At 43.4% G+C, this 27,134-nt stretch overlaps 2 protein-coding genes and 1 pseudogene across 2 annotated transcripts in view; 2 read left to right on the forward strand and 1 right to left on the reverse strand.

The window, feature by feature from the left end:
* Positions 1-1,828: 1,828 nt before the first annotated feature.
* On the forward strand, positions 1,829-5,233 carry LOC133116272 (uncharacterized; annotated as a pseudogene).
* A 1,644-nt stretch (positions 5,234-6,877) lies between these two features.
* Positions 6,878-13,040, reverse strand: tlr22 (toll-like receptor 22). Its single transcript, XM_061225711.1, has 3 exons — positions 13,004-13,040; positions 8,710-9,654; positions 6,878-8,637 (listed from the first exon to the last, which is right to left on the reverse strand). The coding sequence occupies exons 1-3, from the start codon at positions 13,038-13,040 to the stop codon at positions 6,878-6,880; spliced, it is 2,742 nt and encodes a 913-aa protein (XP_061081695.1).
* A 4,242-nt stretch (positions 13,041-17,282) lies between these two features.
* Positions 17,283-27,134, forward strand: part of LOC133116563 (radixin-like) — a 31,799-nt gene continuing 21,947 nt past the window's right edge. The window contains exons 1-2 of the mRNA XM_061226260.1: positions 17,283-17,390; positions 20,830-20,933. Of these exons, the coding sequence (XP_061082244.1) occupies positions 20,922-20,933 (12 nt within the window). The 5' untranslated portion in view covers positions 17,283-17,390; positions 20,830-20,921. The remainder of the gene's footprint in view (positions 17,391-20,829; positions 20,934-27,134) is intronic.

Raw genomic sequence — 27,134 nt, forward strand, 5'->3', positions numbered from 1 at the left:
GAGCTTTTCATGCAGTCTCTAGAGTTTGCAGAGAATGGTGCGAAAAACTAAAAACATCCACTGAGTATAAAATTAGTCTAATAAATGCCTAGTAAAGTGTTCATTGAGTGTACATTCAGCTTTAAAGCAAGAGAGAGAATGATGCACAGCTTTCTACTCCCACCTAGTGGCTGACATAAGCAAACAACTACTTAAAAACCTTGACTCAATTCAACATTTCATTGGAATTGGAATAAATGAACAAATTATTCTTTAGCACAGACACCTGTCAATAATTTCAATAAAACATTCATTTAACAAATGGTCTCAGTTGATGAGGCAGAGGTACACAACAGGGGCCGACCACTTTTAGGATTTTGTGCCAACTTGCGCTTTTAATTATTAATTAATTTAATTAGTTCATATCTTACATTTTACATTTGTATAAGCAACAGCTACAACCACTGACTGTAAGTATATCCTAAAGATTTTACTTTAGGATTTGATTTGACTCCTGTTAAATATGAACTTGGGAATGTTAATACTTCATGGCGTGCATAGCTTAATCTGACATGATGTGGTTTAAACAATCTCTGGAAACATGAAGCAGCTAATTAAGCCAAATTAACTGCTTGTTAAAATTCTGAGATTGCAATTATGATTGGAATGAAAACCAGCATACACAGGGGGCCCCAGGACCAAGTTAGGGAATTTGAGTGTATTCATAAGAATTTCATTTCTGTCTGATGTGAAACATAGTGCACCCATATTGTATATATTTATTTCAGGTTGTCTCGGTAAAAGAGAACATGTTTGGAACATTCCTAAAACAAGAGCTTGTTATACACTGTTGGTGCAGCGGGTAGCACTGTTGCCTCACAGCAAGAAGGTCATGGGTTCGATCCCCGCCCGGGCCTTTCTGTGTGGAGGTTGCATGTTCTCCCCCGTATCGGCATGGATTTCCTCTGGGTACTCCGGCCTCCTCCCACAGTACAAAGACATGCAATTTAGGTTAATTGGAGTCTCTGAATTGCCCCTTAGTGTACTCCAGCTGTTGCCCTTGACCAGTGCAATAGCCTCAGAGCTGGAGTTGGTCCCCGGGCACTGTACTGTGGCTGCCCACTGCTCCTGTACTTACCTACTGTAACCAGGATGGGTTAAATGCAAAGGACGCATTTCATGACAATAAAGTTGAATCTAATCTAAAATGTGCAAGCATCATTTTAAAAGGGAATTGCCCTGCACACAGTATACAGTAACGTGAAACACACACCTGACATTGTATAAGTAGCAGACAGCAGAACTCAAGGTATGTGGGCATAGAAGATATTTACTATGTTAGAGAAAAGTTTGCAGAAGACACACCGAGTACAATACATTACATAGGCCACTTTACATACACTTCAGGCTATTTAAAGATCATGTAGAATTTAAGCAATCTATGACAAAACTAATTTAATTAACTTTTCAAACTATTTTCAATGCAACTAATTGCCAGTGCAACTAATTGTCTTCAAGAAATACTAACAAGATATCAGTTTCATCAATTAAAATCATTTTAAACTTTTTTTTCCAACTTTTTCTAGACCCATAATAACAATAGTGTAACACTCTTAGCCTGACACTCTATGCTGTTCATGACATTCATAACTGTTTATGACTGTTCTCATTTTAAAAAGTACATATTCTTTCTGCAGTGTAGTTCTAGATATTCACATTCATTCACATTCATTGAAGATTCACATTTATTATTTTAAAAAGATTTTGCTGCATAATTATGTGCAGCCTAAAATTGCACATTGCTCATAATGTTTGGTACCCCAGGCGCCTCAGAATCACTGTCACGAGCATGAGACGAGACGGCCTGAAGAAAGCGTGTTGTTCTCAGATCGCCAGATCCCTTCGGCCCTCCGAGGGGCGGGGTGTGGGTGGTCTATCCCCCAGCTAACATTAATTGGATTAGATAGGGTACAACTGGCTACCAAATTGGGAGAAAATCTGAAAAAATTATTTAAAAAAAGAAGAAGCTCATAATGTGCCTAAAATACAAAAGGCACAAGTCATAATTTTACAGCATGAGAAAAATTCTCTCACATTTAAAAACATATTTGAAGATTTCAAGACATAAATCTTGGTGTCATTGAAGCACTAATAGCCCTCCCTTGTGGAGAATGTTGTAGAGCGCTCAGTTTGTTTTCCGTGTTTTCATTTGTCAATGTGTAGGTTTGTGCATGGGGCATTGGTATGTTCCTGTGGGAGGGGCTAAGCCTTCCTTCATGGTGGATTTTTTTTTGTTGCAGAAAAACTGTTCTATTTCTTTATTAGCTTCACTTTAAGCTCTATGGGAATTGGATTTTATCCAATCTCGAGATAACGAGATAACGATCTACGCAATGCCGTCTTGATGGCCAATCAGGGCAAAGATGCGCTTTAGCGACCAAATTTACATACGGTGGCTATATAAGCGACATCGCAGGCCGTCGTTCTTTCTTCTCAAATTTTCAGGTTAGCAACCGAGCTGGAGACTTACGTTTCTACCACGCCAAAGTTCTTCGTCTGCGAGCAGAAACGCGCCACTGTGAGGAAGGAGCTTTTTTTCCCGACTCAAAGGCCCTTGCTAGACGACTTCAAGCTCGAAGATTTCGCCATGAAGCAGTGCCAAGGGTGCGACACAGCCGTGGAGGATACGGACCCTCACACTTCTTGTTATGCGTCTCGGCGAGACCCATGCTCTCGCTGCCTTAACTAAGGTGACCTGCACCGCCTGCGCTGCACTCGGGGCGCAAGAGTTACTGCGCCGGGCAAGCATGCACCGCGAAGACGCCAGTTTGGCTGACTTCTCGGAGCCTTTTGCCATGCGATGGCAGGGTTCCATCTGACACGGCCCATCTGGAAGAGGCGCTCCTAACCCTCGCTAACAGCTCTGGGGACGAGGACGACGACCTCCTTCTCCACTCTAGCGATCAGGAGATCCTTCTAGACGACAATTTGGAGCCAATCGAAAGCCCAGAAGCGTTCCTGAATTTCAGCGGGAGAGTGTCATAGAGGCGATCCGGTCGAGTGGACCGGACACCCCTCCTGTATCACGGACTTTGCTAGCGCCTACTCGGGAGCGGGTTTCGCCCTTACAGTCACAAAGCATACTCCCCCTGTTGTTACACAAACATTTCCCTTGCCCTCTGCCTCAAAGCTGGTATCAGCGCTTGGTGATTTCCCAGTCAAAAGGGGCCTTTTTACCCGACATTCAGGCAGTATTGGAGTCCTCGCCGGCTCAGAATGGAAGCCGGCCAGGACTCTACGTCGGCCTATCCCAGATAAACACCAGGTCGCTGGCTCGAATTCGACCCCGCCCCCACTTAAGAGCCGGGCTTCTGCAAATTCAGAAGCCCGCGGTACGGTCTGCACTGCTTTCAACCAGGTCCGCGTTCAACCTTTGTGCTTGGACTCGGAAGTGCAAGCTGACGCCATGGCTCAGTACTGTAATCAGAGCGGGCTACGCATTACAGTTCGCTGTCCCCCCTCCTCCTTTTGTAGGAGTAAGGGAAACGAATATGCCCCCGCATCTAAACAGCGCACTTTCCCAAGAGATGGAGACTCTCTTGGCAAACACGACGAAATGCGAGGGTTTTATTCCCTTTATTTCCTCGTTCCAAAGAAAGACGGCGGTGTGAGACCAATATTGGACCTGCGAGCACTGAACCGTCATTTGGTGAAACAACGTTTTCAGATGCTAACGCACAAGCGTGTAATGAGCTCAATCAGCCAAGAGGACTGGTTCACGCTCGTAGATTTAAAAGACGCTTACTTCCATGTGAACATTGTACAGCGCCATTGGCAGTACCTTCGTTTCACTTTTCTGAGAAGAGCGTACAAATTTACCAAACTCCCATTCGGTCTGTCCCTGGCACCCCGCACCTTCGAAATGGTGACGTGGGCTGCTATCGCCCCATTGCGACAACAGGGCATACGTGTTTTAACGTATCTGGATGACTGGCTTGTGTTAGCCGCTTCCAGGGAGATGGCTGCGAAACACACAGAGATGCTGATAACCCACATCGAAGGATTGGGTTTCACCATCAATCGCGACAATAGTGTTTTCTCCCCGAGCCAGTGTATTCAGTACCTAGGGCTCCGGCTGAACTCATTGTCAATAACGGCCCGTCTCTCTCAGGAGAGAATTGCTTCCCTGAGAGACCACGCTGGCCGATTTCTCCCAGGTCGCTGCATCAGTGGAATCACGATTATGCGCCTGTTGGGTTTAATGGCGGCAGCAATCAACGTGGTTCCATTGGGATTGCTATGCATGAGACCGGTGCAATTCTGGCTGAAGTGAATGCATTTCGATCCAATGAGAGAAAAGCTGTTTCGCATTCCGCAGTCGGTTGTGAGAGCACTCTCGCACTGGCGAAATGGGCGAATGCTGAGTGTCGGTGTGCCAATGGGCGCTATCTCCATTCATGTCCCTGTATACACAGACGCCTCCACCAAGGGGTGGGGTGCGGTCTGCAATGGAATCATGGCGAGCGGGTTGCCTCCTCTGCCTCATATCAATGTGCTGGAGATCACAACAGTATGGCTTGCATTACAACGTTTCGAACCCCTTCTTCGGGGCAGACACGTTCTAATCAGAAGCGACAACAAAGCGACAGTTGCTTAGCTAAACCGACAGGGCGGCACCAAATGTCCACATCTACACCGGCTGGCGGTGAAGATCTGGACTTCGGCATACCTGCGAGTTCGCTCCTTACGGGCGCTCTACGTCCCGGGGCAGCTGAACTGTGGCGCAGACCTCTTGTCTCTGGGCGGTCCCTCCCCCCTAGAGTGGTGTCTTCACCCACTCGTGGTAGCGGAGGTGTGGTCACGCTTTGGGAAAGCGAGAGTGGATTTATTCGCCTCCCGACAGAATGCGCGTTGCCCATTATGGTTTGCGATGACAGCAACTGGCTCGCCCCCACTGGGAGTGGACGCGCTAGCCCATCGCTGGCCCAAGGGCCTCCTCTATGCCTTCCCTCCCTTTGGTCTGATACCACAGGTACTAGCCAAAGTGAGAGAGGAGAAGAAACCCCTGATTTTGATCGCGCCAGATTGGCCGCACAAACAGTGGATGGCCGATATAGCCCTGCTGCTGACCGGCGTCCCGTGGCAACCTCCCCAGCGCCGGGACCTCCTGTCACAGGGGGCAGGGACCATTTTTCATCCCCACCCAAGCAGGCTGCGCCTCACGGCTTGGCCCCTGTTAGGAGCAGGCTCGTGAAAATGGGATTGAGTGAGGCAGCTGTAAATACTATACAGCATGTTTGCGCTATCTCAACTACAATGGCTTATAAAGGCAGATGGGAGACTTGGTGTCTCGAACGCTCTCAGGACCCCCTGGTGTGCCCTGTATCCGTAGTCCTCAACTTCTGCAGAGCCTACTTGATAAGGGGTTATCTTTGTCCACGTTAAAGGGGTATGTCTTCGCAATTTCTGCGTGCCATACTGGCTATGGTGGCTCTACTGTGGCTGCCCACCCCCTGGTAAAGCGTTTTATCCAGGGCGTCCGGCGTCTGAAACCCGTGGCCCCACCCCGTGTTCCGTAGTGGGACTTAACGGTGATACTAAAAGCCTTGTGTAGCCCTCCTTTCGAACCGCTGGAGAGCGTTGAGTGGAGAGCTTTGTCCTTTAAGGTGGCGCTGCTTACTGCGCTAGTTTCTGCTAAGCGAGTAAGCGATTTATGCGCCTTGTCTGTGCACCCGAACTGTCTCTCCTTTTTAGGATCTGACAGAGTTGTGCTGAGACCGAACCCTGTGTTTACCCCGAAGGTTATCACCACGTCCTTTCGCTCACGGGTATTGGACCATGACGATGAGGAGGATGCTATGCTTCTTAAACTTTGCCCAGTGCGTGCTCTGTTGATATACGTAGGACGTTTGCAGCCTATTCTACAAGCAGATCAGCTGTTTGTCTGTTATGGTGCTGCTGCTAGAGGAAAATCGCTAATTTGCTTGTTATAGCGAACTGGTATTATTTTCTAACTAGATAAGCAATAGTATACAGAGTTTCAGTGATCGCTTGTCTGGAGTGCAATTTGGGCAGCTATACGTTCCTTTTGTCTCTTTACGTGTTCAATCATCTGTAAACCTTTATTTCTCTCAAATTATAAATTGCAGATGCACAATTTGTGGTAGACTCTCATATCTTAATCATATAGCCAGCTAGTTACACAGCCAAATAACTTGCTTTCTCGCAATATAGTTGGTTCGCTGAAGTGAAAATTATAAATAGTGTTGAGTCGCACACCAAAGTCAAGATATCATAAAGTCACTTGTTCGGCGAACATCTTCTTACTAGAACATTACGAAAAGACGTCAGGCTCTGTTGCGTTTGTCGCTGTCAGCTTTCCAAAACAGTGCACGAGAACATGGAACTGTATAATAACGATTTATATTGCGTGTTATATTCATAGACTGTGGGAAGCTTAAACAGTGTTGGAGTCTTGAGGTTGTCTGTTGTTGCAATTCCTCTCTTGACCGTTAAGAGTCCGAAATTACCTATTGTACCTTTAATAAGTGGTTGCACCACCTTGTAGCTACACCTGTGACCAAATGCTTCCTATAATTTGATATCAGTCTCTGTCCAGGTCCTCCCACAGCATTTACTATATTAAGTAAGGAATTTGTTTCTCCCACTCCAAAACTCTAAAAAGAAAAGTTTTTTTTCTGCCACTCAGATGTGGTCTTGCTTTTCTGTTTTGCACAATTGTCTTGAGACTTCCATGACAAACACCCAGCTATAATTGTAACTAACTGACATTTACATTTAAGTTGAACAATTCATAACCATCTATAGAGACAATAAAATAATGATTGGAGTGTTTGGGATCTTACTTATGGGTGGGAATGTGTGTTGTGATATAATCTTAATGCTCCAGTCCAGATAGAATTGGGTTTTCCTGGTCAGGTCCTTCCGTGGTCTCCAGGGCAACTCTGAGTTTCTGCCAGAAGACCGTGGTGTGGTCTCCTGGTTTTGGCCAGGTCAGATAGGTACGCTTCTTCACCAGCTTCCTCATCCTGTGGTAGGGGGAGAGCTGGCTAGGTGGAATGTCCTCCAGGAACACCAGGACCAGGACGTCCTGGCTCTCATCAAAGAGCCGAAAGCTGGCTACCTGGATCTCCCTGGAGCACCACTCGCTCTCCAGGTAGTGGCGGCTGATCAGGCAGATGGTCTTGCGGCTTCTGTAGATGCTCTCCACTATGTTTTCCAGGATAGGCTTCCCCGGCTCAAAGTCCCGATGGTGCAGGCAGAGTCTCCAGCCCTGCCTGTCCTCCAGCTCGGGCAGGAGTTCCTCCAGAACCCACGGCTCATCCCGAGTATTGTAGGAGATAAAGGCGTCGTACTCAAATTCCTGCGTTTTTTTATTTCTGCGGTCATAGAGGAAGGCTTGGAAGAGGTAGTAGGTGTAGATCATCTGCCAGCGAAAGAAGTGGTAGCACATTGAGCCCAGCAGGGTCAACACAACCAGAATGGTGGTGGAGACAAAGCAGAAGAACCCTATATCCACATAGCACAATCCTGTGTCCAGATCTAACAGCTTGGCTCCACTCAAGTCAGCGGGGTAATTGCAGGTGAAGCCACTGGCACCGATGACCTGGGTGTGATTGTCATCGCGTGCCCAGCGGATGAACCAGGCATTTTGGCAGTCACAGGTGAAGGTGTTGTTCGCCATGCTGAGGCAAGTGAGGGCAGGGAGGGAGCGGATCAGTGTCTCGTTGATGACAGCCAGCTGGTTTTGCTTCACCGCCAGGGCCTGGAGCCTGGAGAGGTTGGCCTGGATCAGGAAGTCTAGGGATTGTAAGCGGACTTTATTTATGATCAGCATGGTGAGATCTGGAATGTTCCAGAACACTTGAGAGGTGAGAGTGGTAAACGTATTCTTGCTGATGTCCAGGTGTAACAGGTGTGGTGTGTGACTGAAAGTATCTGGGTGCAGAGATTCAATGTTTAAATTTCCAGCATTGAGCTTACGCAAAGAGGTCAAACCCTTCAGAAGGTTGGGTGGCAGATTGCATAACCCCTTATGACCTTGGCTGTTGATCGCCAGATATTCCAAAGACTTTAGCAGAGCAAAAGGGGGGTGCTCTAATTCAAATTGTGTGTCATATGATATCATATTTGCGGATAAATCCAGTATTTCTAAGTTGGACAACCCTGAAAAGAGATCTTTTGAACTAATTGTAACCTGGGTGATCTTGTTTGCGTTCAGATATAACCGTTTCAGATTGGGTAGTTCTGGGAAAGCTTCTATTGCAGTAATTTGATTGTCAATAAGATCCAAGTATTTGAGGGACCTTAAGGCTTTAAAATCATTTGGTTTGATAATACTCAGTTTATTATTTCGCAACTGCAAATATTCTAGATTCTGCAGGTCACTAAAAGCACCTCTGGTGCTCAATATATTGTTGGTCCCCAACTTCAGTGTCTGAAGATTTGGCATGTCTTTGAACACACAGGGGCTGAGACCCGATATGTGATTGTGAAACAGGTAGAGATATCTCAGCTGTCTCAGATGGGCAAAGTCAGAGCAGTTAATACGAGCAATTCTATTGAAGCTGAGATCCAGCGTCTCGAGGGCAGGGAGATGTCTAATAGCGCTTGGGACTTTCTCGATGCGGTTGTGACCAATGCGCAGGTTTGTTAAGCGCTCAAGAGGTTTGAATGCAAGCCCCCACACACGATTGATCTTGTTAGCCGTCATATCCAATTCGTTCAAAAATGAACAGGGCAAGAATAACTGGTTATCAAGAGCAGTGATGGTGTTTGTTTTGAGACGAATGACGCTTAAAGTGGGGATCTGGCAAGCTTTCTTCAAGAGAGGTTTGATGTTTAACTTCATTTGATACATCCTCAGGTGGATCAAAGAGCCATTCACACTGTAAAACACTTTGGCTATTTCTTCCTCAGAGATGTGGATGCCACTGAGGTTGAGTCTGTTCACATTACGTAAAAACGACCGGTCCTTCACATTCCACTTCAGATATCCATTGGCACGGACGTAGGAGATGTCTAAAGTCTCAAGATGAGGGAAAATATCTGCTGTGATCTGAAATACTTCCAGTGGATTCCAGGATAAATCCAACAGCTTTATTCCCACGGACATATTTGATATGTCTTGGGATTTAAAATGAGAAAAGTTGTTCTTTCCAATGTACAGATTCTGCAATGCAGGCAGTGTTATGATTGGTTGAACCTGCTCCATATGCTGAAGGCTATTGTTAGTCAAGTTGACTGTGTTTATATTGGAAAGTAAAGAAAAGACCGATGGATCAATTTTACTGATGAAGTTACCATCTAGTCGGAATATTTTGAGGTTGACAAGGCCCTGAAAAATATCATTTGAGATGGTAGTTAGGCGGTTCTGAGCAAGATTCAGCTCATGCAAAGTGAACAAGTCTCTGAAGGTGCCGTTTTCCACATGCCAGATCCAATTGTTAGATACATATAAATACTTAAGATTTGTGAGGAGTTTGAAATTCTCCACCTTGAGTTGTGAGATGGAATTGAAGGATATGTCCAAAACCTCCACATCAGGCGGTATATCTGAGGGAACGGTGTAAAACATCTGCTTCCTACACAGCACGTTGGTTCCATTGGTGTCATTTTGAGATGGATAAGCAGTGCAGTTGTTTAGATAGTATCCTGCGGTTGGTTCATTCGGAACACAGCAATGCCAAATGAAGCATGCCAATACCAGAGATGGCTGTATTGCAGACCAGGCAGAGTTATTCCTTTTCATCTCTCTTCTTCTACTGAAGGACCCTGACCAAAAAAAAAACATGTATCAATGTTTATTTCAGCCAGCATAAGATACATATGGGAAATATGTTCCCAAATGCATTTGAAACATTTTACCAATGCATTTGTATTGTGCCTTAAAGTTTCATTCTCAAACTCATCTATCATCTAAAATTTTTGACACAACATGAAACATTTTTTCCCCCCAGATAGGCCTATACACATGATAGAACTCATCATTTAATTTAATAGCTTACTAAATGAGAGGTGATTTGGCTGTTGGAAACCAGTCAATGTTGCTCCCAGAACAAGAACAGTGAAGTGAATGCATTTCCTAATTGAGACGGGTGCGTGGGGGGTTTGGACCCAAAATGCACGACTCAGAAACAATGGTGTAGTAAATTCCCGTCAGGGCTTTATTCGGGGAATATCCAGAGAGCGTAGTCAAAAACAAGCAATGTTCGTACACGTAAAATCCAGCCAAAGAACCAAAGCACAGAACCGAGGGAGAAGGCAGTCTTGTAATTGGTACACCATGCAAGAAGTCCGGTAGCCAGGAAAGCTGTCAGCGGGGCAGAAGTTTTGCAAACTTGTTATGCCACAATTTATGTTGTTTCATGTTAAGTTCCGTTCATTGTTTAGGATACACTTTTTTGTGTCTTTCTGCAAACCTTGCATTCATGCTTTCTCTCTCTCTTTCTTTCTGTCACTCACACTTCCCTAATTGTTTAAATTTCCCTTGTCTTCTTACTAATCTACTAACTTTATATCAGGATTGGGTAATACTAACATTCTAACCATGTGTTCATGTTTACCTTACGTTTCCTGTGCATGTCATTTACTAATTTACTAACGCTAGGGCAGGATAGGTTTATTACTAACGATGAATAATTATCTTGTCAATCCTCCACACCTGATTTCCATTCTCATGCTGCTCTCAAGCTAATTGTCTGCACCTGTCTACACCTGCCTATAAGCTCAGTTCCATGTCATGTCTTTGCAAAATTGTTGCCTCCTGTTGGGTAAGCCATTGTCTACCCGTTATGATCCAAGCCTGTTTATTGACCAAAGATTATTGACTTCTGTTTTGTTGACCATTGCCTGCTAGTACCACGACTTTGCCTGTTGTCTTTGTACTTTTGCCCCGCGGAGCGGACTTTAGTCTTGACTCTTGCGCCATCATCAACCCTGAGCCTGCCTACCGTCTGCCTGTACTTCTGCCCCGCTGACAGCTTTCCTGGTTACTGGACTTTTTGCATGGTGTACCGATTACGAGACTGCCTTCTTCCTTGGTACTGTACATTGGTTTTGGCTGGATTTCACATGTATGAACTATGCTTGTTTTGACTACGCTCACTGAACATTCCCCGAATAAAGCCCTGATGGGACTTTATTACATCCCTTTTGTCGGAGTCGTGCATTTTGGGTCCACCCCCCCACACACCTGTCTCACAAATGTGACTTAAGGGGTTTACCTATACAGGAGCACCATGTGGACCTGACATTTATTTCAGTGGAAAACTCTAACACATGCATGCCCTTTACTGCAGGTAAGTCATTCAAAAGTACTAGTCTCTCCCTTTTTATTTGTATTTACTTTTTCAGCAAGCTGGCTTTTGGGCAAACAGGCAAACTTAATTCACAAAAACTGGCATTCACAGTGAATCCCCAAAAACAGGTCAAAGAAGCATTGCAACAGGCTACCAAACATTTACTTGCACAGAGTACTTTCATTTGCTGGAAAAGAAGACTTACTTTAGTCACAAAGGAAGAAAATGGTCCCTCACAACTGACTGTTTGAAAATAGTAACGCATTCAAGGAGGAATTACTACTAATACTCATTTACAGAATGAGGAACACAGATATTTGACATACCAAGTATTGTACTGTGTGGTCAAAAGTCAAAGAAAAATTCAGCAGCCACATGTTGAAATCTACAACACTTCGTTGCATCTTGGGAAATCCAAGTCTTGAATCCACCATGAAATACCACCTCCTTGCCAATAGGCTTATTGGAAGTTGTGCATGAACAGTCTATTGAGTGGTAAATGGTAAATGGTAAATGGCATGTCATTTACTGCCTGAGCCATGTCAGTAAGAAGTGAAATCAAGGAGGCGTCATATTTGGACGGCTTGCTGTTTTAGCGGGCAGCCCACCCCTTGAGGGTTGTTTGCCTTCTGGTTAAAAAAAAAAGTTTAGTGTACAATTGAAATTATATATTTTAAATAATTAATTAATAATAACGCCAATAATAATAATCATCATCATCATAATAACAATAGCAATAATAAAATAAATATATTGCAAAAGATCAAAGAATGCAATGAAATGGAAGGGGCAGAAAGTGTAAAAGAGAATGAGAAGGGGGCTGATTCACTTAAATAAATTGTAAAGATACAGATTTGAGGATTGCTCTTGCTCATGGATGTCAGTAGCAATCATACTGCTCTTGGACGTGTATGAGACATTCCCCTCAATATAACATAACAATATATATCCACTAGATGGCAGTAATTTATATAGAGTGTGGCTGTGCGCCAATTGAACATACTACATAGCTAATGCAAATATGCGTATTTGGGTATTTCAGTTGTCCTGGATCTGAACAAATGACCGTGTTTTGCAAAAGATTCCCAGTTCACTCTGACCATGACTCTGTATGCTGTGCTACTTGCTGATAATTGGTCAGTGCAGAGATGGAGAGGCTGGACTGTCATTTAATTGGATTTTTTCAGTCAGTTTTCTAAAACATTGTTTCTGAACTCCAGACATCAGTATTATTGTGAAGTGAAGAGCATTCCAGTCACATACTTGTGTTCTCACACTGTAAAGCGTTAAGAGCAAGACAAGACTGCAAGAGAGGATGTGATTATGTGTACGCTCGGACCATGTGTGGCACTGGCTTCTGCAGTGCCATTGAGTCGGCCTATGACCATATGAATGAGGGAGTGAGGAAGTACATTATCTCAATGAGTGTGTGTGTGCAAGTGTTTATTTGTTTGTGATTATAAGCCCAGTGAGTAAATTCACAAGTTTAGTAGTTTGTGTGATGAATTTGTAGCACCTTGTGTTACACAGCGGGTGCATGTGTGTGAGGAGGTCAAACTGAACTTTACTTCACTGATACACTCTGCACATTCAAGTATTTGCAGGGTTATTGATTAAAACTGCCTGTTGAAATGTAATCCAAAAGAAGTCACTTGCCTTGCCTTGATTCCGGTTAATGCCAGGAAAAAGATACAACTTCTCACTTGCCTGTTCCTGTTGTGGAACTGTAAGGTCATTCATCTTGAACTATTCAAGTTGTGGTTGATTAATTTGATATTACACAAGAGAGAAGCTCTGTTTAGAACATGCTAGCTGTTCTATTCTTTTGAATCTGTTGTAAAGAATACACATAGACTATAGTCTACCTATACCTATAATTTTTCCCCTCAATATTCTATTTCACTGTTTCTATAATTATATTGAATTATAATGAAATGTATAGCCCATATATAGGCTATTTCAAGTGAATATCTTAAATGTTTTGAAACATAGTATGACGACTGGCATAACATGCCAGACGACTGCTCTTACAGCCTGAGCCATGTCGCCGCATTAAAACTGGAGATGCTATTTATAATAGTTACTCTAAATAATGATAATTTTATTTTAAGTTATCTTGTGGATGGTGGGCCAAAGTTGAATGGCGGGCCGTGTTCATCTGTCCCTGATCAGAAGTATAATTTCTGAGGATTTAAAGACCGAACTTGGCAGAGCCACTCATCTGTTTGCCAGCTTTAGTTTAAACGCCATGGTGTCATTAAACCTTCATGGCATGGTGTTGCCCTTAGACAACAAACTACCTTTTTGGACCTCACACTGCCTCTTTAATCTTTTAAATAAAATATATATATATATATTATATATGTATAAATATGTATATATAATATCACCTGACAAGTCTGTGTTCAATGAAATGAGGGGCTGAAGTGGGTGTGGTCTTTTGTCTGGGGGTGGATAAGCCGCATAGGAATTGGTAAGATAAATACCACTTTTTAACATATTTAAATTGAAATAACTTAATATAAAAAAAAAATATATATGCATGTGCATGAGTATGTAAAGAAGTATGTTTGATTGTTTAAAGACTTATTTTGTTTTTATTTATATACTATGACTGTGTTTTTTTTGGTTCGTTGCCTCAGGGCAACATTGTGCAGGGGCAATATCATGCGCAGACAAATGTGGAGATGTGTGGAGATGTGCTCGGATGCATAATTATGACCATGGTGTTATGTCCCAGGCCTAGGGTAACCTGGGCATAGCATGTGGTGTGGCCCCAACTCTACTGTTCCCAAGTAAGACCATTAAACTGATTTATTATTAAAACAAGCAGCCATTTATTTTGTTTTCCCAGTTGAGCAACCCCAACACAACAAACAAAAATGTACTTATTGAGCCCTAAAACTTCCCTATAAACATAAAATAAAAGTCAAACAAAAAACAGGCCTCTGACTTAACTCCTAACACCAAAACAGGAGAAAACTGTAAACAAAGGAAAAAGGGTTCTCACCTTACATTGGGCTGCAACTGCCAACATTACAACCTTGCATACTGAGCTTACAAAGTTCAGCTGCAAAAACACTTTTTTCAGAAACACACAGGTCTTGTGTGGGAACAGAGGTAAGGGCAGGAAGTGGCTGTCAGCTGCCACTTAAATAGGTGGAAGCAGTCTCCTGGACCAATCAGCAGCCAGCAGTCTCGTCAGGTACTCCAATCACAGGAATCCACACCCAACAGGCTATAGGAGGAGAGATCACCTTACAAAATTAACACATTATTTACAGTCACAGTAACAATGGTCAATGTTTTTACTTTACCATCTTCTGATATGTACAGGAAATGGACACAAGAACATTTTATGGACGGAAGGAACATGATCGAGCAGCTATGGTTATTCCCTGTGACAGTGAGGACAGTGAGCTTGAGGTGAATGACAATGAAAACTGAGCGTGAAGAGAGTCAGGAAGAGTGGATCTCCCAATCAGGTTTGAGACACAGTTAGGAGGTCAGGGGTCAGTTATGGGCCAGTCAGCAATGTATTGTGTGTGTGTGTGTGTGTGTGTGCATGTGTGCATGTGTGTGTGTGTGTGTGTGTGTGTGTGTGTGTGTGTGTGTGCATGTGTGCATGTGTGCATGTGTGTGTGTGTGTGTGTTTCTTTGCATGCATGTCAGTGGATGCAGAAGGGTATATGACACATTCAAATTTGTGCTTCCTGCTTTGTTTTTAAAGGAGAATGCCTGTCTGTTGACAATGAAGCTGAGGATGAAGATGAAGATGTAGCAGAGGATGTTCCACAACTACCCTGGTGGAGAACACTCCACAGTGCATACTTCAATGCTTACCCAGATGGCAGGGCCTGCTTTCAAGATCTGATTATATCATGTTCCCCCTCCAGTACTTCTATTTTTTCTCTGAAGACATTCTGGAAGTTATTGTAGGGCAGTCAAATCTATATACGATGCAATGTAATGCAAACAAGCCCCTATAAAAGAATTGGAGCAGTTCCTGGGTACTGTAGTGTACTATTGTGTCATTGTTTGGTTTACCAGACACCTGCATGTTTTGGAACAAAACCTGCAGTGTCCCAAGTAGATACCATGACACTGAACAAACAGGAGGCCATCAAAAAATGCCTGCACTTCAGTAATAATGAAGAGAGACAGGAGGAAAATGATGATCCACTCCACAAGATCCAACCACTGGTCACTCATCTAACCTGAAAACTGATGTCAATCCCAATGGGTAAGAAGCTGGCTGTTGATGAGCAGATGGCCCCATTCAAGGGAAGAAATAGATTGAAGCAATACCTGCCATCCAAACCAAAGAAACAAGATTACAAGATACTCATCTTGTTATCCGGCACAACTTAGAAATCTACACAGGGCTGTGCAATCCCCTGAGCGAGCAGATGTGGGAGCAAGTGGTAATGTTGTCCTCTGGCCCAGCCTATACCCAAGCAAGAGAACTACAAGCTCTTCTTCAACAACTGAGTGTCCTTCTTGTGCTCACACTGGCTCAGCAGGGAATTCACTGCACTGGTACTGTTCGTGGCAACAGACTACCAGACATCAACTTGATAAGCGATGCTGAACTGAAGAGAGCAGGATGTGGATCTTTTGACCAGAAGATGGCCGTGGTTGGAGTGATTACACTGGAGCCCACCCAGTCACCGAGGTTGACAGGTGGGATTGCAAGTGAAAGATGATCACCAAAATCCCCTGCCCTGCTGTGGTGAAAGGATACAACACGAATATGGGTGGGGTCGATCTGCTTCACTCGCTGATTGCACAAACAAAATCAGGTCAAAAAAGAGGTAAGACAGGCTAGTGTTCCGTTTCGTAGATACATTCATCGTGACCACCTGACTGCTCTATCGAAGAGATTTTGTAGGCACTGGCATGAGAAAAAAGGAACAAATGAAGCTGTATACCTTCAAGTCACACATCACATAATTCCTTTGCAAAAGTGAGCAAGAAAGGCTGTCCCAGTTCCACAATTACTGGAGAGTATGAGGAGAAGAGGAGAAAAGGACCTGCTGCTCAAATTCCAGTCCCCGATGTGCGCCTGGATGCCACAACCCACTGGAAGGTTATGGCTGCAAGGAAGGGAAGATGCAAGGTACCAGGGTGCACAGGTACACCAAGAGCCAAGTTTCGTAACTGTGATGTCCTCTGTTTCACATCCACCAGCAACTGCTTCCTGAGTTTCCACACAGAATAGGAAATCAGAGCATGCTTTGTCAAAAAGAGAAACACTGACTCAAACAATAACCCACAAAAATACTAATTTGGACACACTGAAACACACACGCACTCGCACATATACCTGCACACACAGGCTAATCTCTCCACACACACACACACACACACACACACACACTCCCTTTCACACACATGCAGTCATTTGGATGTTGGTTTATGTTTATATGAACTGTAAGAAACATTTATACATGAAGTGTTAATTGTACTTAGTCGTATTTGTTTATTTTATTGTTTTATGTTTTGACTTAAATATTGTAATAGGTTGGAACCATTTTTGGTTGATGTTTGTCAAAATAAACCATTTCTAATGCATATATTACTCACTTTCCTTATTCCACATCATATGTACTCTAGATAACCTTGGTGTTTCAGTGCCCTTGTAGCAAACTGTTGCCAACCAATGTCTGGTTGGGGGCACACGTTTTATGATGGATATATTATCAGGGACACCCAAGCTCCCAAAAAATGGGGTGAAATATTTGTTATTCCCCCAAAATAAAAATTCATGCCATAGAGGGTTAAGATTCGCCACATTGCCTTTACAGTGAGTGAACCAGTACGACTATCTCCCAAGGTTTAGCATTTCGCGGTGAATGTTCCCTCTTCGTTTTGTCATAGTAGGAACCACGCCACAGACTGACGGCCATATTGACTGCGTATGTCTCCCCCCTACTGGTGGAACTCCCCGGTCTTTTTTTTTTTTTTTTTTAATACATCACCATCAACGGGGATAGTAGCGAAGACTGTTCCTCTGTTTTTGGAATTATAAGGAACCCATGCATTCTGGCAGACTGTGATCGGTTTCCACGTAGCAGTTCTTCATTTTTGGTGAGTTACTCTACCTCTGTTGATGGTTTCGACAAAGCTGTTCAGAGAAGCGGGATTTCTATGTGTTGTTAAACCTCATTTTGTGGTTAGCAGGCCTGTAGCACAAGTGTTTTGAAAACATTTAGCGAGATCCATGCCTATTGCAGTGGGCTACTTCTGGAATCGATGTGTTCCCGAATTTATTTGCGTTGTAGTCTTTGTCGTAGCTAATTTTGGATGAGAGAAATAGAGCGATTTGAAATTGTGTTGTTGACAAGACTTTATTTTAATGTTAAAGGCAAGAATTTAGCTATACAAGTCAAATCTGGTTCAAAGGTGCATTGTAATTATAATATAGTTGTGAAGCCGCTGTTGCTACAATGCAGCGCAATGTGCCTACGAAGTTGTAGCCTAACTAGATGCGTAGTCTAATTTTCGTCTACACTTCAATTGTTGGCATAAATAAATTGAAAATATTTCAGAAGTTGCATATATTTGCAACTTCACCCCAACGTCAAACCTTTCGTCTACAGTGTAGCCCCCTTAATCAGGATAATCGAATGTGGACACTCGTTAAAACCAAACGGGGAATTGTTTATTTGTAGGCTACCTCTGGGATATTAGTTTGCTTCTGATACTTCGTTTGACTTGTACAGCGGCAATTGTTGTCATTACGGGGTGATGTCGTTAGCTATATTGCTGTGTGTTCCGATGGTAACTATTACTGCAGCGCAAACTGAGGTTTGACAGCGTGATGATGTGGAGGTTTGGCAAGGTGTGAGGGATTATGTGCGTGGATGTGGATCAGATTATTGAATCGCCCACCACCAATTTAGATGGATGGAAATGTATTTACCCCCCTCCAACAAGCAAAAAGAATAATAGACCGAGCATAGTTGACCCCTGAAGATGTTGTTGTCCTTATTATTGCTGTAACATCTTTAGCAAATTCAGCAGTTTTAATTGAAACATGCATGAGAGAATCTACGTGTGTCGGTTTCACATTTCTTTCAGGGAGTATGTGCATTGAGTATTGAGATTTAGCTTTTTTATACCCGTCGGCGTTGAATGATTTACCCCCAACTTTCTACTCTCCGAACACAGTTTTGTAATACTGCTGGTCATACTGCTGTAGGATTTGCGTAGCTACTGAAAGTCGCTCAGCAGGCATGCTGTTGTAACCTATCCACTTAGAGCTTTGACGCGTTGTGTGTTCAGAGATGCTCTTCTGCATGCCAATGTTGTAATTTGTGGTTATCTACGTTATCACCTTCTTGTCGGCTTTGATGCTTCTGGCCCTTCTCATTAACAAGGCGTTTTTGCCCGCAGAACTGCTACTAACTGGGTGCTTTTTGTTTTTCGCACCATTCTCTGCAAACTATAGCTAGAGACTCTTGTGCGTGAAAATCCCAGGACATCAGTAGTTTCTGAGATACTCAAACCATCCTGTCTGAAACCAACAATCATTCCAAGGTCCAAGTCACTCACACCGCATTTGTGCCCAATTCTGACATTTGGTCTGAAAAACAGATGAACCTCTTGACAACGTCTGCATGCTTGTATGCATTTAGTTACTGCTACATGATTGGCTGATTCAATATTTGCATTAACAAGCTGGTGTACAGGTCTACCTAATACAGTGCTCTATGAGTGTGTGTCTTTTAGTATTATAATGTTTATAATACTTTAATAATGTATTAAAACTATAAAATATTTAATGTACTGAATACTTAAATGTGAATGAAAACAGAATAGCCATACATTATGCATGTCTCATTTCCTTCAAATTTGGGGCAGAAAGCACATTTTTAATCCACCAACCACACTGGGTGGTTTTCAGAAAAATGTGGGCATGAATAGAAGCATTGTGCCCTTGCCTCTGACTGGGCTTTGCATGGAAAAATGCAAAAGACAGAGTCAGCGCTCCCTTCTTTCCTTTATCAGGTCTGTTTGTAACGGAAAGGGCAGCACAGGAACTTAGCACCTGCTGCTACAATCAGGGAATACCAAAATTATTATGTTATTATTTGAAATGTGAGTAAGAACAGTAGCCATAGCAGATTGTTGTATGTCACTCTGGATAAGAGCGTCTGCCAAATGCCATTAATCTAATGTAATGTAATGTAATGTAGTGTAATGACTGAGGAACAAGGGTAGTAGCTAGAGGAAGATATATTATGCATCTTCGAAATAGATAGATCTAGACAACTAGGAAATAAAGAGTACGATATGAAGGAAACAGGACTCTTGCTGAATATTGGCTTCCCCTTTCCAAACGGAGTGAAGTATAACTTGGTTGGTTATATATTGGTTGGTTAATGGTTGAGATTATCTTGTGGCAATTTGTGAATGAATCATTTGACAACTTATAAAGGCACTTGTAATTTAGAGTGCTCAGAGGGTAATAGGTAGATTTACACAGAGAAACAATGGAAGTCAATTTTAACTTTGACTAAAAGGAATACTGTTGAATGGCATGTTACATGCTGGCTAGTTAGGAGCAGGGAAACAATTTTGATGAACATTTTATTGCCACCCAGTTGTATGGATAATTATACTCTGTAACTACAGGCATTGTCAAAACTGTAAATAAACATATGTCAAATTACTGAGGCCTAACATTCTGTACTGCTGGTTGGTGGTGAAACCAGGGAGGTATGGCCTTTTATAGAAAATCAATGCAAGACAAGGAAAGTAAATGGTATGTTCATTTCACAAGTTGGACTGTGTTGAAACATCATTTATGTGTGTTTGCATGCAGATAAATTTAGGGACCATCAACACCTATTAAACCGACCATTCAGGGTCATTAACACCTCTTAATTTACTGTCCTGACAGGGTGTGAAATGAACACCCGCCACCAGCCAAACAGATTTTTTCCTCTAGCAGCCACTTTGGCAGGTTGTGTTATATTGTGGTAGTTTGGCTGGTAAAGAGGGGAAAATGCCTGGTGTTTTTAGAAACCACAAGCCCCACTGGCCAGTGGGTGAAAATAGCTCATTTTGTGCATGCAATGAATGTGGAATGAAACTTCATAAGCTGTAAGAGCCATGTACAGCAAAGCTACAGCTCTGATGGCCTACTGCTGAAGCACATGCAGTCATGGACTCAAGTCTGGCATGTGATTCATTGTGTTTAAGCAGTTTGCAGTCTATGCTAAATGAGCAGGCAGGGGACTTCCATCTCTTTCAAAAGCATGGAATCAGGAGTGTGGGCGTGCAGGTTGGTTGGTGCCAGACACTTACCCTGGTGATCTCAGTGTGTGGACCTCAGAGAAGAGTGGCCTTTACACAGAATGAATACAGAGGAAGCTGGCTGATGATATTTAAATGGATGTCCTGTTCTTCTAATATGCTGTTCTTTGGTTTGGGACACATCCTTGATGTAAATGTGTGTTTTATCTTCTTGTGAAAGTGTTTATATTTCCTTGCATATGTCGTGCATTCTTTCTTTCATCAGGTGCTGAGTGCCAGTCAACGCGCCATCTCAAGACGGAGGACGAATTCTTTTTGTTTTCGCAGCGGAAGCGGACAGGGGGAGAGGCAGCAAAGATGCCAAAACCGGTAAGCACCTCCCCGTCTCACGGCTGCCATGACCGGGTGCTGGATCCACAGCTCTCACAGTTCAAATCATGCAGCTTAGCCCACTGGCTGTGCGGGTCTGTACCGAACACCCTGTTGCTCTTATCCACTTAAAAAAAGGTGATACATGTATGCCTGGGTGTACAAAGCAAAAATGAAGCGGATGGAAATCACATGACCGATTTATACGTGATTGTTATACGCTCATCCAGTCAAAGGCTTCCTCCTGGTTTTATTCATGTCCAAAGATGTATGGAGGTTGAATGTGTGATATTCATGTAGAGTCCCTTTTATCCCCCACTCTCTTGTGCTGCCTGGTAATAAAAATTGAAATGTGGTTTCGACTCGTCCCTGTTCCATGAGCCATTAAAGGATTGCAATAACTCGCATAAATATATATTCATTTCTGTTTTCTGCTTCAGTGCATTTCTGCCCTAATGATAGTGCTTATTCCTGAACTGTGGAAAGAGTTATAGGATTTTGACAGTGGGTTAAGATGAATAATAGCTATATAATAAAAACTATGCCTGACATTCACTTACATTCTTTTTTTAAAAATGGGTCTAAATAAAACTAACAATCCTTGGCCGTACAACTCTGTACATTTGGACTGCTCTAATGCTCTTGGCTTACCTCACCTGACTATCATTATTTTTTGCTTTTGTGCTCCTGTAGAGGTTTATCCCATTCTAAATGATGCTGATTGGAAACTCCCAGAATTCTTCTGCTTGAAGCAGTCTCCCCTGTCACTGGTGGCTAGCGTGAAGGCTGCAATGTAGAGGCTGGTGATGGATTAAGCCCGTTTGGTGATCTGGATTCAGTTTTGCTTGGATGGTTGATTGGCCCGTGTGGAGTTTACTGGCTTCAGAGAAGACGAGAGCCTGCGTACTGGGATTGGTAGTGTGGCAGAGGACTACACTGTCAAGTGACTCTTAGTCAAGTGATTCTTTGTCACCTGGGATCTTTTACGTTTTGTACCGCTTCACACATATAAACTCACTGTTCAAATTGTTTGCCAATTTAAGCTGGCTTGGATTTTTCAAACACAAAAAACTTACCGTAAATCCTCAAATTGTGGCCAGGGTCTTTTATTTACTTAGGCTGCACAAAGCACAGGCCTTTATTTGGGGCTGGCTTGTATTCGAGGCAGGCCTTTATTTATTATTAGGCTTCTGTTGTAGAATTTTATTCTTAGAAATAAAGTAAAAGGCTACACTTAAAGTGGGCCAACACTGTTCAACACTTCCTGTAACCGTTCAGAAATCAATTAGTGTAGGCTAATCAGGAAACGCCGTTTGGTAAGTCAGTGTCAGTCTTAACAGACTTAGTTTATTGCAAATATTCTCAAACACAATAAATCACATACAAGTCCAGAATCCATAAAATAACAACTTGCCAGACACGCCTTCATGAACAATAACAAATTAGCGTAGATAACAGCGAGTTAAGGAGCTTTTTTTCCTAAAGTGCGTTTTATTGTGAGACATGCGTTTCGTTTGGAGCTGCATACCGGTAGGCTATCAAAAGATTTTCGCTTTGGTTTGGGATTTAATTTACTTTTGGACTGTTTGATTCTATTGCTAAATGTTGTGACTGATGGGCACTGAAATCTGGGGGGTATTTGATGGTTCACTGTTCAGTTTTATGTAGTTGAAAGAGTGTTGGGATTTCCACCCGTCTGTTTATTGCAAGCCAAGGAAGCCCCTTTCATTCATTCATTGAACGGGCGCTGTGCTGTAAATACATGGAAACCTTATTGCGTAGACAAGTAGCCTAAATTGAGTTAATTTTTCATTTTGCCTGATTTACTTTTTATTAAATTCGTAGGCTGGAATGCCTTGCGGCAACAATTGTGTTTAAATGTATACTGCTTCAGCCTTTGGCAAGCTACTTAGAAGCGGGCGGCAAGCGACTGGTAGCTTGAGAGCAACGTGTTGGAGACCCATGGTGTAGGACAACCACTTTTCATTGGCAACAGTATTAACCCATCCATCCATCCATCCATTATCTGAACCCGCTTATCCTGATCAGGGTCGCAGGGGGGCTGGAGCCTATCCCAGCATACATTGGGCGAAAGGCAGGAATAGACCCTGGACAGGTCGCCAGTCCATCGCAGGGCACACACACCATTCACTCACACACCCATACCTACGGGCAATTTAGACTCTCCAATCAGCCTAACGTGCATGTCTTTGGACTGTGGGAGGAAACCGGAGTACCCGGAGGAAACCCACGCAGACACGGGGAGAACATGCAAACTCCGCACAGAGAGGCCCCGGCCGACGGGGATTCGAACCCAGGACCTCCTTGCTGTGAGGCGGCAGTGCTACCCACTGCACCATCCGTGCCGCCTAGTATTAACCCAACCAACAATATAAAATATTAAGAAGAGCTCTTTTATTTCATTGAGTTAAATCGAAACAATGTCTTCTAGTGCTCATGGACTGATAGCCCTATTATTAGCCCTATTATAGCCTTTATTTGTCCGAATCGGCCACGCCCCCGGCTATAATCCGAGGCCCGGCTTCAAATAGAATCCCGGACAAAATTTGAGGATTTGCTGTATACATATCTTTGTATTTGGCTGGTAGATTTCTCAGTGGTTGATTATAAACAGGGAGCAGAGTTGGCCAATCATTATTTTTGTTGCTGTCAGAACTTCCCCCTGTCCCCCAGAAGCCAGGGACAGAGATCACCTACAGGCCTGCACAGCTATGATTGATGGGTCATATGCTCAGCTGTTGCACTGTTGTCTTTGTCAGGCCTTGTCATGAAGCCTAGAATGACATAACCACTTCCTGTCGTGGGGACACAGGTGGTGATGTCATGCCTGGAAAGAATGTTCCTTTTCTCACTGACTCATCTGTGACATCATCACTGTCTGTTCTCCTATGGGCTTCAGTCTCTGTCTGCCGTCTATATTATTACCACTACGCTACGGCCTGTAGCATAGTGGTTAAGGTAAATGACTGGGACACGCAAGGTCGGTGGTTCTAATCCCGGTGTAGCCACAATAAGATCCGCACAGCCGTTGGGCCCTTGAGCCCTTAACCCTGCATTGCTCCAGGGGAGGATTGTCTCCTGCTTAGTCTAATCAACTGTATGTCGCTCTGGGTAAGAGCGTCTGCCAAATGCCAATAATGTAATAATGTACCATCTCTTACCACCATGAGTACAGGTGTAGGTTAGTGATAAGGCACAAGTGGTATTTGATCGTATTGGTCTTAAATCTGTCTGGGGTTCTCAACCCTGGTCCTCGAGGGTGACAAGAGCTGCCAGTTCTTCTGTTTGCCTTAAAATGGCCTAACTGTTCAGGCCTAACTGTTCAGACCCAAGTGACCAGGTTAGGTCAGCTGACTGTAATAAACTGCTTTAATTGATAAATTATCGCTGAGTAACAATGAAAACCCAGCAGATTCTGTGGCTCTCCAGGACCTAGGTTGAGTATCTCTGGCCTAAATGAAGGCTGGATGATCATCTGCTTTTCCGCTTCCACATCACGTCTTATGCCTCATATAATTACATCTCATGTATCTGGTGATGGCACACCCTAGAGACAAGGGACTGTTTTCAAGAGTGTATTTATGGTACAAAAGAATAGCTTTACGTTCAGTCTGCTGTGAGTAAGAGTGAAATTGACTAGTGACCATCTTGTGGTCATTCCAACTGTTTTAGGTCACTATCAAACCAATTCAAGACATTCCAGTCTGCTGTCCCAAAGTACTCATTTTGAATGACAATTCTAAGCTTCCTCAAAAAAGTGTATGGTTGGCTGGCATTAATGCAGTTAAAAGGATACTTCCAAAAAGGTGAACCGCACTCCAGGTCTGGCTCCATACTTCCCTCCAGGATTTTCAGCACACTTGTCCCTGGCTATGCACTTTATTGTTTGTCGCCCTGGATAAGAGCGCCTGCTAAATGCCTGTAATGTAATGTAATCGTCTCAGAGGGTGGTGGGGGTGTCGCCATAGGGGGGTGGGGGGCTTTATCTGAATAATAACATTTAACCCCCCAAAAAAATAAATTTCAGTCTGACATGGATTCGTTTGTGAATTGAAACAAACAGATGTTACATGGAAAATACCCACCGTACTGCGAGTGATTTTCCTTTCAGCAGAAAAGAACTGTGGCTTGATACGCATGAAAAAAAGCATTCTGTTTGCGCTCAACTGTGACTGAAGATGACACGGGGAAATGAAAAGCTTCCTCCATCGATAACCTCCGCGTGCCCAGTGGAGCCTTGTGAAAACCCCATGGCTTTTCTTTAGGTTCAGTGTTTCCTCTTCAGTTTTTAAATTTCACTTTAATGAGGAAATGAGGTGTTTTGGTTCCTACTGAACCAAACCGAAATGTCTGTGTTATCTTTCAGACCGTTATCTCTTCTGTTGCATAGGCCTATGTCTATATATCTGTATGGCGCATTGAAAATGGTGGGGATTGAATACTGCACACTGTATAATGTGTAGGGACTAAGAGGTCAGTTTCTGAAAAATCTAATGACACTACGCCAAAATGGTTGTTTATTTCACCTCTTCACAGCTTTATTTTCTGATGAAATAAGCATAATTAATTAATTCAAGTTGTATTCATTAGGTGTGTCTACAGTAGAAAAGATTAACTCTGAAAACACGAGAGAAACAACCTGCCATTAATCTTTAGTCTTGTAATGAGAGATGAAACCTTACTTTTTTCTCTTAAGTAAAAAATATTTGCTTATTGTATGTTACTGTTTGTTTGACAAGTATCCCATTGGCAGTTCTTGAAATGAGTAAAATGGCGTTACCTCATTGGCAATACGTTTGTAAATAAGTAATAGAAATAAGCTTTTAAGTCTAAATATACTTGGGACTGGCTTATTTTGGGGGTTTTGCAGTGTGCTTGTGTTATCACAGGGAGGGATTGGCTCAGACAGTGAAGGAGCGCTGATGGACACACGGACGATGCCTTTTGTTCTGCGCACAGTCAGCTGATAGCATGACCACCTTCCGATCTGCCCCCCAAATGCAAATCCAGCCCTGGTTTTCTTTCCTCCCAGGTAATTAATCAGTCTGGCCAATCAGTAGCAATTAGTGCTACTGATTGGCCAGACTGTATTCACTCCCAGGTAAAAGGAGGGTGGAAAGTCGTCAGTTTTCAACCCTCTGGGACTGTGATGACCTTTGCTCTTTTTTGCTATTTGCTATTACAATTGTACAGTATTGTTGTTTTTTAACCATCTGCAGCAGTCAGTTCCCTGGTCAGCGATCGCTTCCTACACCCCCTCCCCGTCACCGTCTCACCCCCTGGTCCGTGTTTGGTGCATCTCCGAACATTCTTGTGTCGGGCTGCCAAAACCCCTAGAGCCGGCTCTGGCTCTTGAGAGTGTATGGAGGTGTGGAATCCTCCTTCCTCCCCCCATGGTAATCAGCCGGATGGCCAGCTGCTCTGAGCCGATCGGGATTAAGTCCTCCGGCGACTACGAGAAGACAGTCCTATCGGGGGGCGGGAGGGGGATAAAGCCCCCAGTCTGGGACTTTTGTGCGAAAGCCTCTCTAAACGGCTTAGGAACAGCAATTAGCAGGTCAATTAGTGTCTGACTGGAGATTTAGCCTCAAAACAAAACACAAGAAAAAAAACGGAAAATCCCTGATGACACTACAATGCGCTGCTGACTGGGGTCTCTTTGCTCTCTCCCCTTCCAACTCTAGACATGCACAGATTCACATAATTACAGATTCACATATTCATAGAATTGCAAGAATGTAGCCTAGTGACTAATGTACTTGACTAGTATCTGGGAGGTTTGTGGTTCAAGCCCCGGTGTAGCCCCAGTGTAGCCCCAGTGTAGCCACGATAAGATCCGCACAGCTGTGTGTTCCGAGATGCTCTTCTGCATACCACTGTTGTAATGTGTGGTTATTTGCATTACTGTCACCTTTCTGTCAGCTTCGACCAGTCTGGCCCTTCTCTTCTGACCTCTCTCATTAACAGGGTGTTTCTGCCCGAAGAACTGCTGCTCACTGGATTTGTTTGTTTGTTTTTTGCACCATTCTTTGCAAACTCTAGAGACTAGTGTGTGTGAAAATCTCAGGAGATCAGCTGTTTCTGAGATACTCAAACCACCCTGTCTGCCACCAACAATCAATGGTCAATGTTTTTTGATCACATTTTTTCCCCATTCTGATGGTTAATATGAAAATTAAC

The sequence above is a fragment of the Conger conger genome, chromosome 17, assembly GCF_963514075.1.
Source record: "Conger conger chromosome 17, fConCon1.1, whole genome shotgun sequence".
Classification (NCBI taxonomy): Eukaryota; Metazoa; Chordata; class Actinopteri; order Anguilliformes; family Congridae; genus Conger; species Conger conger.